The 14,737-nt window shown below is 41.8% G+C and overlaps 1 protein-coding gene across 4 annotated transcripts in view; it reads right to left on the bottom strand.

The window, feature by feature from the left end:
- Positions 1-14,737, bottom strand: part of Ca-beta (Calcium channel protein beta subunit) — a 132,401-nt gene that overhangs the window by 23,549 nt on the left and 94,115 nt on the right. For all 4 annotated transcript variants that reach the window (XM_050189867.3, XM_055077454.2, XM_055077455.2 and 1 more), the window contains 7 exons: positions 11,741-11,763; positions 10,081-10,199; positions 9,521-9,660; positions 8,797-8,909; positions 6,004-6,155; positions 5,453-5,548; positions 2,478-2,699 (listed from right to left, as the gene is read on the bottom strand). In XM_050189867.3, the coding sequence (XP_050045824.2) occupies positions 2,478-2,699; positions 5,453-5,548; positions 6,004-6,155; positions 8,797-8,909; positions 9,521-9,660; positions 10,081-10,199; positions 11,741-11,763 (865 nt within the window). The remainder of the gene's footprint in view (positions 1-2,477; positions 2,700-5,452; positions 5,549-6,003; positions 6,156-8,796; positions 8,910-9,520; positions 9,661-10,080; positions 10,200-11,740; positions 11,764-14,737) is intronic.

Genomic DNA, 14,737 nt, shown 5'->3' with positions numbered 1-14,737 from the left:
AAATGGAACAGCGGCACTTCCATAAACTATCGACACCCCCACATGAGTGCTGTGTGCACTGTAAAACCCTAAAAAATGTTGAAAAACCCTTCCGAAAAGCAAACAAACCCGCGGGATAGTGGAAAGCTACAAGTGGGGCCGTAGAGCAAACATAAGATTGGAACTATGTTGTAACTCCCCTGATATCTCGTTGGTCTCGCTTTTTTTTTTGCGGTGCCATGTTTTGGTTTCGATTGTAAGTCGACCCCCCCACTTCAGATTTTCAAATTTTAAAAAAGAGGTCGACTTACAATCATGTAAATACGGGAGGTGTTGCACATAGTACAGCAGAAGGTCCCTCACAAAAACAAAGCCCCGGAGGGACTGAATCATCTACAGGGCCTCCTGTGAGGACAACATTGATGCAGCCTGCTCTACCGCGTCATCGCTGCCATCAGTGCTGTCACTGTTGCTGTCGCTATTCGATGCAAGCACGTTTGCAACAATCACCTCAGTGGTTAGAAGTTCTGATGTTTCTAATGCATCGTCTGTATGTAGAATCTCTTCAAAGTCTAGAAGCACCCTCGTTGACTGCAGACCAAAGTTCAGGCATCACTTTGTCAGTGGGAGCTTCACAGGCTTCATATAACTGATTGCTGCCTAGGATAAAGCACACTTTCCTATAGCAGTTCCGCACCATAGAAACGCTTACTTTGGACCATGCACTAAGGATAAACTGCAAGGCCATCAATAGAGATTGATCCTCAAGTCTGGGTGCTCCCTACTTGTCCATGTGGCCATGTCCATCAACAAGGTTAACTGTTCAGGACGCGGCAACAATACATGACTTTAAAATTGGCGGTCACACCAGTGTCCATGGGCTACAAGTCTGTAGTCATGTTCGGGGGCAGGAAAAACACTTCCATGCTTGAGAGCTTAGGCATGGAGTGGTGGGCAGTACAATTACCTAGGATCAGCGTCGCCTTCCTCTTAGATCGCTTGATATGTTGATTGAACTCCAAGAGTCACTCACGATAAGTTCTTGTGTCATTCATGCCTTGCAGTTGCGACGATAGCACAATGGTATCCTGGCAGCACTGTGGAAGCAGTGGGCATTTTCTTATATCCTGATGACAAATGGGGGACACTTGTCGCTCCTGTCCATGTTGGCGCACAAAAACACAGTGAGGCACAGCTTACTGTTTCTGCAGCGCTTACATGTTTCTCCTTTGAGTCCATGTGTCTTGGATGGCAAAATCTGCAAGAACAGTCCCGTTCCGTCGCCATTATACATGTCGGTGTCGACGTACCTAGTTGTCAAGGATGTGAGGCAGCATTTCCTCTATCCATTTTACTTTGTCTCCACGTCAAGTGAAGCTCCCTCATCGATGACAGCTTTGCGAACAATGCTATGCCTCTCTTTGAAGCGCGGAGACAAGGAACACGCCAATAACACAGGCTTCCGAGAGTGAGGATGACATAGCATCACTGCGATGCTGTCTCACCTCATGCAACACCTGGCGCGGTGGTGTACCATTTCTCCCGCTCAGCTCAGTCAAGGCATGCGCTCGTGCCGTGATGTAGCAGCCTGGGAATTTAGGCTGCTACAGATGCCGGATGCTGGCTTTTTCACTCAATGAGCCTTCTGACACTTTCACATCAATAGAAAGTACTGTTGCGGCTAGGGAAATTGGCAGCTTTAACTTCTCCCTAAAAGCCATCTAGTGCTCAAACATTAACAATTTTTATAGTTACTACAACAGTAAGTGAACCGAGATGCACAACATATTTGTGGCAGTGCACTTATTCAGGTCATATATCAAACTGATTTCTAGATGCTGTCCAGTTGAACTTCAACATAATAAACATGAATATAACAAACCATTGAGCATAATGAAATCTAAAATGTTTATCAACATCAGCTTCTAACGAAAACATGCCAATAATGGCTATTGGATATAACGAAGAATTTTTATGTGTCATATTATACTTTGTTATAACGAGGTTTAACCAAACTGTCTTAAAGGCACTGCCTATGATGTCCGATTTAAAAATTTCAGACTGGTACTTATTTATGTACTTATTTATGTACTTATTTATGGTACTTATTTATGGTACTTATTTAAGTACTCACTTATGCCTCCATATTTCTCTATCCCTGTGCCCACCCACATGTTTCATAGGCATGAACTAACCAGCCCATAAAAACAATTTCATGTGTGAGTTGGGCCTTAAGTAGGAAGCAGGGTGGCCGATTTGGCAAGTTGGTGATCCATAACTGTATCTGTATAGCGCGAAGGTTAAACGTGGACAAAACAAGTGACAAGGAAAAGCGTGGAGGACCGCACTTGTCCTTCCAATGAATTGCAATGAAATTCATTGCACGCTCCCATTCGAGTTTTTTGGCACAGCAATAATGTTACCCTTTGAGCCACTAACAGCAATCAACTCAGGCATGTGCCATGCACATGAACTACAAACTGCATGTCAACACACACCTTTTCGGCCTCGATGCTCTTGGGGTGAGTGGTGCGGTGGCTAGCGAGGGACTCCTGGTTGAGATCTGGCAGCATGCCCGCACAGGGGGTGTTAAGGATGAGCTGGGCATAGTTCTCAGGCAGGTTGTCATGTGCAGCCCGCCAGTAAGTCTCCAGGAACTCGGCCAGGTGTTCACACGCCTCCTCCAGCTGGTTCTCATCCAGAATCACATCAAACATTTCCTGCACACCGAAAGGGAATCACTGATGAAACTTCTGGGAAGAATGGGAATGTTTCAGGGAGAGCATCCGGGTTGCACTTTTTGCAGGGTGTTTTATGAGAGGCAACAATGGTTTAATTCACAAAAGGAGATTTGACCTGCTATGCTGGAGTGCAGCTGCTCCAAAGACAAGCAGTGACTCCTCAGCTTCAGTGCTAGTGAATACAATCTTATCCCTGTTGTCTCTAACACTTAACCCATTGTATGCGCTGAATTTGCTGAACGAAAACAAGGCCACTAGAAGCGCGAGTGTTGCAGGGTTATGCTGTATCATATTGTGTCCAGGTAACGTCTTGTTTCCGAAAGCTGTCCAGAGTGAGGAAAAGAGTATGCTTCCATGCCCCACAACTTTCAAGAGGTGCACATTCCATACGAGACCAACCAAATCTTCTCGAGCCAAAATAAAGTCAAAAGAGTGCAAAAAAAAAGGACAGTGACAAGAATGAACAGCACAAGTGCTCTTAATTTTACTTTATACCATGAACCAACTAGCAACAAGCCTTGTTAAGCTATTGGAGTCAGCTGAAGTCATTCAAACAGCAGCGTTATTTCTTTCAGTTAAAGCTGTATATAACTCTCTTGTAGCATCCTTGAGTGGAACTTTTGAGGTACCATGAATAAGTTGTGCAGTTGCAATTTTTCATTACTTTTTCACTGTTTAGCAAAATCACTTGTTTAGAAATCACAAGCCCACGTTATCATTAAATCCTCTAATGCTCTCCTATCCATAAGCATCATGGCTGTCCTGTTTGTCAACTTGATGCCTTGATTCTAATACCAAAGTGGTAAATATTTTGTCAATTGCAATGCAGTACTCTTGCTATGCAGGCTTTTTTAGTGTGCTATTACTTCTACTTATACAAAATCCACAAATATACCAATCAAGGAGCAACACATACAAAGTGATCAACTTTATCCACCCCTTTAGCAGAAGCCCCTGCTATGTCAAATTATGGATCATTTTCCTTTTTATCTACTACAAAAATTCTCTGGAATAAATTACTAAACATTATGCTCTTATTTACATCCTTTCATATACATATACTAATAATGTAGAAAATTATGTATCTTCAATTTTCTTAATGTCTTTAGTAACATTGCATTCATTGTATACGATCATGACAGAATGAAATGCAAACAGTTGAGTGTGTGGCTCTAGATACATGCTATGCTATCTAAGCCCCCCCAACGGTGAACATGCGCACATGTGCACATGCACAGGTAAGTTACGGAGTTTGTGACCTCACGTCTTGGTCTTATTTTTTCAATCTTTGTTCACCTTATCATAACTTCAATATCATGCCGGCTGAGTGCTGGAAGCCGTTGCTTTCATTAATAGCTCCATGTGCTATTCCAAGCACGGTAGGAAAGCAGAGGCTTGCAGTGCTTTACCAGTATGATATCGAAATTATGATAAGGTGAGGGATGGTTGAGAAGGTGAGACCAGGACATCGAGCCGCAAACTCTATAACTTTACTACGCATGAGTAGCAGTTTACCATGGTCATCCTCAGATGGTGCAGCATGTTCCCAAAGCAACATACTCTGCTTTTCGTGTTTAATTTCATCATTACAGTGCCTTGCTCTGCAGCATATGCCTGTATGCTATAGGACCTTTTTTTTTTCTGTTAATGTATGCCTGCCAGTCAATGTGCTCACCTTTGTAGTTGACCCATCCTATAAAACTTACTGCACTAATAAAAAATTAACCGTGTTAATTTATTGACTAAATGAATATGACAGTAAAAGTTATGTCCTTGTTAGCAACGAAAAACCAAAAATTAAAGGCCTAGAATAACACTATGGCCTGTACAGATTTCTATTACTACAGGGGAACAATGCAGAAAAAGCACCAGTGGCCTTCTTTGCATAGAATATCACAATATGAAGTAAGCTTTTATATGAATAGGCCAAATTGTCATATATAACCAAGCAGCATAACTAATATGAAGGAAAAGCTTGAAATGCAATCCTTGAACTAGTGAGAGTGTGTTTTAGTTTAATTGTGCTGCATATGTTCTAACGCCCTCCAGTGTAAACAGTATTATATGCTCATTGCATATCTTTACATGTTAGCAACAGCTGCAAACTTCACATCAATTATCTATGAAAGAATAGGCTTAAATTTCCCGATCTTTAAATGTCAATTAGGCAGTGCAAAAGGCCTCCTGACTCTGTAGGTAGCTTATACAGCGCAGATAACTTCAAAAGTTCAGTTAAAACTGCATTTACCCTAACCTGTAATAATGATTTTTGCTAATTACCTGCTCTCTATACTATGTACTATTTCTTCTGTTGTCTTTCCTCCTCTGCCCTCATATAGAGCCTGCTATCAGGAATTTAATGAGCAGTGAATGGATTAAAATTAATTTACTAATTATTTAAGACAATTACAGCACAAATGACATAATGCTTTTAGTAGTAGAGTTCTTGACATTCTTGGTCTGGTGGCACCAAATATATCCTTATGTGTGTTACATATGTGTATTATATATTAAATTCATTGGAGTATGACATCGTAGTGAAATGATGGCCCCTGCACAACATAATACAAACCATCTGCAAGAAAGCTTGCTACGCCTCAACGTCATCCAGGAGATTTCTTTGTGCATAAAAAACCCAGTATCTACCCTTTTCTAATAATAGTACAACCAATTTGAAATGTAAGAACACGAAAATAGAAAAAGGAGAGATGAATGTGCCAACACAAACTCACAGGTGGACATTGTGCCAATTTTTCTGCAGCCACCATCTGTACGTTGAGATTCCGGCTCTGTGATTTGCCTCTAGACTTGATCAGGCGTTGAAGGACCTCCATGGAAAAATCATAAAAAGTACAGCTTAAACATATTTGAGGCACTCCATGTGTAAAACTGGTGTTAGCTGATACTCCTCATACAGATAAATTATCACTTGTCAAAATTTAAAGCTATCCAAATTGAGTGAAACATGACAATGTAACACAGAAAACTCAAATAAGCACAAGGCACACCTTTTTATGCTTCCTCCTATAGAAACCGAACCGGGTACATATAGATAAAGCTAGTGAAACATTTTCACACATAGCGCCATCTGGCACATGCAGTTGTTGAATGCAGTAGTCATGCAACGCAGTGAGTATTGGCAACAAACACTGCCATGCAATGAAGCGGTGACTAAGTATGCTTAACTGTTTTGTTCAGCCTTTACTAAACACAAGGGTGAGTTGAACTTGAGCTTCAAATGAGACTCCATCAGCAAGAGAAAAGAAAAAGAATGGCAACTAACCTTTGGTGAGGATATTTTGACATACACAATGATGGGTGCTAGTGACGTTTTGGCCAACTGAGAGGGGTGGTTTATGGTATCACAATCAAGGACAACCAGTTGCAGCGTCCGTGCCAGTTCGAATATTCGTTCGATTTCTTGTTGCACCTCCGCTGCAGTAGGAGAAAAGAAATGGAGACAACATGAAACTCCGTTTCTGAACAGACATTGTCACAGCACGCCTCTCTAATCAGTCTGCAAGCTGCACAATAATGTCCATTGGTGAAATGCCGGCATTCTTCTACTGCGTCCGAACAGAGAGAAGGAGTTCCAAAGCTGTAATGATGTACTAAGCAGGACAAAGCAAAAGCTTGTAGACAGCATGGACAGGCTGTTGTAAAAGCTAATTAGGGTGAAGAAACATGAATGTTGCAATTTATGAAAACTGCGGAAAGAAATGTGTGGGCTGTAACATTTTGGCCTGTTTTATTTTGGCTGCTACACAAGGGCTCAGGTGCCTGGTAAAAGTGTTAATCGTGGGACAGTCAAAGCAGCCATTCTGTGGGACTTGCTGCATTTTCCCCACTCCTGTGGAACGAGCAGTAACTGTCCTGCAATGGCTGCTTTCCACAGCTGCCAACAGGTGGTGACAGAAGTCTATGCTCGCGCACAGGCTTGGTGGCAGCTAGCGTCCCCGTAGACAAAAGCGACTTTGCACTTTTGCTTAAAAACCAGGCAAGCAACTGTGCCAAGTGTTACCTTGAATTACTTTTGTCATAAAATGTGATCCCTCTGGAAAAGTTTATCAAGAACAGAGAAGCGGTAAGCACAACATCATTCTTGTACAATATTAAGAGAAAAAATGCACATCCGTGCACATAAACATCACTACTGCTAGCAAACTTTATGCTGTCTGCCTTTTTTGAAAGTTGTTTTCTTTCATATCAAACAATTTTAGAATTGAAAAATTTGCCAGGTGTTCATGCATATGCAGATTGTTTGAAGATTCTTTTTTATTGCATCCAGTTAACAGTGGCATGAGGAAATTTCAGCAGGGCAGAAATGTGCTACAACTGACTTGCCAGCAAGTTGCAGCAAACTTGAGGCTATATGTTAAAAGGCAAAACCCGTTTCTTCTGTTCATCTCTCTTTTAATTGTGTATATATTTTCAAACCAAAGAACGCATGACATATACCCCTACAGAAGATACCAAATTCAACTCGCATTTTAATAAAAGAAAAAGAAAAAAGGACTACATATCAATTATACAAAGGCAGCCAGATGTCTGGTTGCTATCATTCACAGGAAGAAGCATTAAACAGACTGACAACCAGCCAGAATGTGTAGCAAGATGTCAGTGTAAATGAAAAGACCATGATTTATACACCGTTCAGAATTTAAGTAGAAATTATAATGTTAAATTGGGGGGCACAGGAAGTCTCAAAAATCCGTAAGTGGCACAAACTGGCCATGGTATTTCGGATCTGGTATATGAGAATACTCTATGTAAGTTGGCTGTTATTAAGTGCCACATGGTTATTGTTTAAAATTGCTGTACTTGTCTTATTAAGACATTGCGCTTTATTCTATGCTTATTACGAAGTAAAAAAAAAAATATGTCCTAATGAGCGGTGCTGCCCTCGTGGTAACAGGTGGAGAAGCAGATACGCTCAATGCACAGCGGCGCAAATGAGTATGTTGTACACGCGCACATTTGTGAGTTAGTAGCCCAAGTTCTGTGGTCTCCGAGATACAAAATGCCATCGACAAATTGTGCCATGAATGGATGCCAGCACAGCAATGAGTGCTGTCCAAATCCATGTCCCATTGGGTGGTGCCCTCTGAATTTAAAATGCAAATCTTAAAGGCGATGCTTTCACTTGTTGAATGCGGTGCAAGCAATTTTGAGAGCCAGAAACATGTCATAGACGTCGGGTTCTAGATACCATCTATAACAGCACTAGTGGCATATCCTACCACCTAGCTTTGCTTGGCTAAAAAAAGCCTGGTGCATGCAGCCAGCAAAAGCATCGACTTTGATATTAGTTTCTGTTACTTGATGAAGTTGCCACTGGCGCGTAGATTCGCACACTACCTATTGTAAAAATAGTTCAACACTTCAGAAAACATGAACCAAATGAATATCGCCTTGGTAAACAAAATATTACTTTCTTACACCTAAGGCTGCACTTGTCATCTGCTCCCCACCAACACTGGCATGTAATCGCTATCGCGCTCACCTATCACTGTTTGCAGCATGTTTCTTGAGAACAACTACATCCTCAATGAAGATTAGAGAATTCTGATAAAAAACGTTTCAACACATTTTCTGCATTACCCCTGTATGACTGGACACTCAGAGTGGCAAGCTTTCTGTTGCACTAGAAAAACCGGTACCATAAAAATTGGTTCTTAGTCCCTTTAAGACTCGATACCTCCAGCTTTGCTCTCATCAGCAAGACTGTATCCTGGACAGTGTCACTTTAGTACTGTCCAAACAGTCTAGTATATGTCTAGGTCTGCATGGCTTCCTCTGTGTAAATGCTAAAAACCAGACGCTTCTTCATTCTTCAGATAGTGCAGTACAGAAAAACTGTTGAAGAATCCTCAGTTTTTGAGACAGAAATGCCAGCCTCAAGTCAAATTCCTGATGGTCCTTCTTATCCCGTGCTCTTCATGCTTGCTTATGTGGCTTTAGCAAGTTCATACACAATGAAAGTGACGCATAAAAATTTCCTGGCCCTGGGAGAACACTCCACATTGCACAAAGGTGAAGCTAATGCAACGGTGCTTATGCAAAACATGGAGCTCACCTAGGCAGCTTGTTCGGCTGTTTGAGCGTTCCATAAGTGCACGTTTACCGGCATTGTTGACGGCAGAGCGCTTTGCCAGTGATATGTCTGCAGTCACCCGAGTTATTATGATTCTGCAAGAATGCACAAGAATGATTCTGCAAGAATGCTATACAGCACAACAAATATTTTGATTCCAAGAACATAGCTACAAAGAGCAAAAACAAAAACTCATTTGCACCATTTTATGTGAGTCTTAGCTTGATGTCTTAACTTATCAATAGCTGATTAATCTTAATACGATGAGTTTTGATTTTATGTGAGTCTTAGCTTGATGTCTTAACTTATCAATAACTGATTAATCTTAATACGATGAGTCTCACAACTTTTATGATAAGTAGTTCATTTAGTAACTGGGTTTACCAACTTATAGCTGTGCTTTGTGTAGATAGCATAAGAAAGAAAAGTCAACGAAAGGGTTACCACACTTTGACATCATGCAGCTAACTAAGTTTACAGACAATATGAAAAGCAGATGACTCAGAATACTAATTTGCCTTAACTTTATAATTAAAGCATGTAAAATTAATTTTTGAAAAATTAAGTTGAATGTATACCCAGAATTGTTATCCTTTGCATCAGTACGTATCATGTACAGCACTACATGAGTACATTTGTTTTGTTGTAGCTAGCCAAAATCACCCAGACAAAAAATATATGAGATGGAGAAACACATTTCACTGACCTGCCTTCAAAGCGGTGCTTAAGAAAATCGAACAACGCCTTCTGCATCATGTCTGTCACCTCGTAACCCTTGAGAGAGGGCCCAACCAGAACCACTGGTCTCACTGAAGGCACTACGTCATATGGGCTCAGGCTTTCCGTCTGCAAAAAAATTCACAATGCACCACTTTCAAAATGGACATGACCATAAAGTGCTGAAGCAATGGCTACATGAAACCACAGCAGCAAAGCCGGATGCTACAGTTGCTCAACTTTCCAAACAATAAACAATTCCCCACAAAAACATCCTAAGCATTGACATATCATGGTGGATGTTTTTAACTACACATCTGAAGCTCCTGTTAAAGAATTAAACTAACAAAAAGCGTATGCTAAGACCCTAAAATACTAATAGACAGTCTTAACTTTCGACTACACCTGGAGTAAGGCGGCAACAGTATTGGAGGGCACAGAACTTTGACCCCCCTTAGATTAGCACACAGATAAAATTAAATACGTGCAAGTATATTTAGAATTGTATTTAGACATACAAAGATAAGAGATTTCTTGGAGAACACTGACCTTTTTAAAGAATGGTTTCCGTTTTTCCTTGGCAGGGAGGGTGGTGATGACACCCCGACCAAGCTTCGTGTTGCCGGGACTGTCGCTTTCTTCAACATTGCTTTCCAAACCATTCTGGTCTGCATCCGAGCAAAAGGATTCAGCGAAACATGTGCAAAGGGCAAGACAGCACTGAATGCTTATGCACTACGAGTGCAGATGCAGTGTTATGTACAGCTTAATGGGTCTCAGTGACCTATAAATATAGCCACTGAGGCCCATAGGGCTGTGTGGGCAAAAGAAGCAGTTATGACCTTTGCAACAGCAGTTCAGTTTGCAACAACAAGTTGCGACTGTTTGCAAAAACCAGTTCAAATAACACCAGTCTGTTGGCCAACCGAACAAAAAAGAAGCAGGCCTAATATTTCAGCTCTCATTAGCACATTGATAATCCCTGTTCTTGTATAAATTTATAATGCTTCACATACACGGGATGACGACACTCGCAATAGCCTGCAACAGGTCTATTTGTTAGGAGCATCGGCATTCTTGTCTTGCACTTCATATCACTGTCTTCACCATAATGAAACTATAGATTATTATATTTACCCACTCTTCTATGCAAGCAGAAGCATCTTAAGTGAAGTGCAACTTTTTGTTCTCCAATGGACATTAGCCATATAAGGGCCAATTCATTTCATAAAGAAAACCCTTTGGTATCTTCACCATTCTTGTGAATCCAGCAATAATATACATATATAAATTCAAAAAAGTTATACAAACTAATTAAGTGAAATAACCATGACCTATTTATTTTACCACATGGTTAAATTGAGCAGTTATACTTCCGTATATGAATATTTCAGGTGACCACAGATTGCACTTGCATTCCGGTGGTCACATTTTCAAAGTAAAAACATTAAGGTCTGTGAACTGACCCCAAGAACACTTCTACAGGTTTTTTCTGTGTCCTGCTCCCAGTTTATTTTTCGTCAAGAGGAGTAGCTGCCACCTCTAGATGGGCTGAAATCTCCTATGCATACATTTCAATAATTAAAAAAAAAACAAAAAAACACAGGAGTAGTTCTTTCCATCCTGGATTGCTTCTAAATGCAATTGCTCATTTTTACCAAGTGCACTATTCAAATAGAAAAAGAGAGTTCTAAAATAAAGAACACTCTACAATAATGACAAATGCTGTGATCGCTCATGTCCTGCATAAAATGCAACTGTGTGTCTATCCTCAAAGAGAAAGTTTCAGAATAGTAGCACCGCAAGAATGGAAGGTTACTAGCAAGTAGTTTTGCATGCTGGAAGTGCTTTGAAGCTAAACTGGCAGTCATGGATCACGTTGGGAAGGTGCATTACTAAATAGCAACATACAAAAAATGCTGATTTTAAACAACAACATGCTTAAACAACATGCTTAAACAACAACAAAAGCGAGAGGAATAGACAACAATGCCAGCTGCGAACTAAAATTTCACACTGTGGCAGAAAAGATGAAAGTCAGCACTTATACTGTCCTTTTCGTCTCTCTCAAGTCCACATTTTTTGTGCCTGCTCTTAAAATCATGGATCCTTACCAAGTTGTTCAGTTTTCTATTTTATGCACAAGAAATATATCAAAAGCTCTAAGCTAACTAGGAAGAATCTAGAGAGAGAAATTTCTCAGACCTACCAGGAGTAGGTGGCGTTGAACCCCTGCAATTTGGGGACAAGAAAAGAACAAGTATATTAGAATATTCTTTTTGTCAGTATAAATGAATATTACAAAGTTAGTACAAAATTCACATTAATGTGCAGCTACCCTACATGAACTCTTTACATTGCACAGAAAAACAGTTGGGAGAAAGCAAGGTGTGCACCGTGCTGGAATTAAGTTGAGTCATCTATTATGATCGAATCAATGTTTGATGAAAAGTTAAAGAAAAAAACTACATAAACATACAAACACAAGTAAACTGACAAGCACATATTCACTTTTATTATTCCATACTGGCAGCCACAGCAACTGAGCAGACATGTCATTACCTACAAAGCCACCACTTTAATTAGTATGTTGTAATGCAAGTTTCGCTAATACAGTAAAACCTCGTTAAACCATACCCGCTTAAACAGTAGTTTCGTTTCAAAAGTAGTAAAGTCAAATCACCGACTCAGCGGCCATTGAAAATAATGTGTTTTGTATCTGCATAAACCGTACCAGCTTATTGCGTACATATTGTTAAACACAGTGTTTCCACTTTTCGTCGCGCAAACACAGCGGTGCGTCATCTCCATTGGGTGGCCCGGCAGAACAACAAGCCTCAGAGATTAGAACGGCCTCCAAACGCCCCGTGAGTTCGCCCGTGAAGTCACATCAACATCAACATCATATCGGCGCCGTGTATGAAAAAGAACATGAAAAAATTATGATCGAAAAAGTGAAAAGGAACTCAGCTGTAATGAAACACAAGGCACTATGGAACTATAATAGGTGCGAGGTGGTTAGAGGGGTATGGAAAGGGGTTATGGTACCTCGCCCCACATTCGGAAATTCAGTACTGTGCATGAAATCGGAAGTTCAGGCATGCATGGAAACAAGACAGAGAAGTGTAGGCAGGTTGACCTTAGGAGCGCACGGGAACACCCCTAATGAGGGAGTGCAGGGGGACATGGGATGGACATCATTCGAAGGTAGAGAGGCAATAAGTAAGCTAAAATATGAACAGAGACTCCCAGCACTGGGGGAAAAAAGGTGGGCGGGAAAAGTGTACAAATATCTGTACATGAAAAGTTTGAACACAAAGTGGACACTCAGAACTAGGAAGCTGAGGATTAGATACCTACAGCAGAGGGAGGGGGCCCAACGTGGTTCTAGTGTGGGAAAGGAGGTGAAGTAGACGGAAAGAAAAATGTGGGAAGAAAGAATGCTCAGAAAGCCAGCGCTATCTATGTATAGGACACAAAAACAGGAGATAAAGAGAGAGCTCTTGTTTGATAACTCGCGGGGCAGCTCACTATTATTCGAAGCTAGGATGGGGTTTTGAGAACGAAAACATACAGGGCTAAATTTCAAGGGAGAGATAATACCATAAGGGAGAGATAATACCATAAATCGGGGAGCTAATGTTTTCTATACTATTTTAGATATTTATTTTGGGGGGAGGAGGGGAGTGAAATCTAGTTTAAGGAGAAGGGGATATAAAAAGAAAATAGGAGGGGGAGCAAAAGGCTAGGTGGCGCCAGCCTCTGCCCGTTACAAAGACTGTAGCTGCCATCCATCCATCCATCCGTGCTAGAGAGCGTTGTCAAGTTGGTTCTTCATTCTATGGTGTTGTGGCGTCGTGCAAAGGACTTGCGTCATGCCGAAGCTCGGATAAAAAAGACGCCGACTGCTCAGCATAGAAGAAAAAATTGACATCGTTTGTGCTATCAAACGTGACACGAAGAAGTCGGCGCTAGCAGGTGACAAGGATCTACTGTTGGCTACGGTGTGTGGCATTTAGAATGCGAAGAAGTTGCTCGGCAGCACTGCTGCGACAGCGAAGAGATGTTGACTACGAGGTTTGACTTTTCGCCATCGTTGCCTCTGTTGTTGCCGAAGTGTCCACCAACGACGGTGACGAGGACGATACGGAAAGCGACAGCACGGACAACAGTCGCAGAATCTGCGCGTTATGTCAGCCTCATGAATGCAATTGCCGCGACGAGAATAGCACCCTGCAATGAAAAAGGCGCCCCGCAACTTCTGCAGCACTACCGCCTGCGTGCACGGAGAACATGCAACACCGACGAGGAATCTGCCATGTGAGTGCTTGGCGAGAAGAGGGGGCTAGCTGAAAAGCTGGCTGAAAAGCTGGCATGCAGCTTCACTAATACCAGTGAACAATTTTGATCACAATCAAGCCTGATCTGGATCGGAATTCTCGACTGCGATTGGCTGCCTCGCGCATCTTGCACAAATGAGCCAATCATGACTGAGCCGACAACAGGCCACTATCGTCACTGCTAGGCCGCCATGGCATCAAACGAAAATATCACTTTTGTCGCGCGAAGTGAATAAATACTGCATGTCAGCCATCTCAACAGCAAGTCAAGCAAAGTTGAGAAAGGGGGGGGGGGGCTAGGAACAACTTCGACACAACCAACAAAAAATGCGAGCGATTAAGATTAAGCTGTTCGCAGAACTGCATTGAATGAGGAGCCAGCAAGCAACATGCGAGCAATCTGCTTGTGGCTCAGTTGGCGCAATCCATTTGTGTTTCTGAGGGTGAGGCGGCGTAGAGCTATGGGAGCAGCCCGTTCAAAGGGGTGGAAGGCCGACGGGACAGAGCCACGTGGAGATGGCTGGAAAATGAGCACGCGCCCGACCGTTGGAGCAGTGGCTTATCGTGCAGCAGCTCAAATTTCTTGTTTTCTCTTTTTCTTTTCAAGGATTTCGCATTTCACTACCTTTAGGCTCGGACACCCAGCAGCCAGACTTCATCGTTATAACTGATAATGTGGCATCGGGGCATTGTGGTAAACGGGTCATTTTACCATAGAAAACATACAAAAGTCGACGGTGCAGCAGCTTCTCATTGAATTCTTTCTATTTCTATTATGAGTGCTGCCTTCCGACGACGACTGAACAAGCTCCTCACCCCAGCGTCGGCACGCGTCGTCCGCGTTGCGGATGGCGGTACTGTGCCTA

This window comes from Dermacentor andersoni, chromosome 2 (genome assembly GCF_023375885.2).
Source record: "Dermacentor andersoni chromosome 2, qqDerAnde1_hic_scaffold, whole genome shotgun sequence".
NCBI lineage: Eukaryota > Metazoa > Arthropoda > Arachnida > Ixodida > Ixodidae > Dermacentor > Dermacentor andersoni.
Note: the sequence above shows the minus strand (reverse complement) of the source record. Positions and strands in the feature narration are given on the sequence as shown.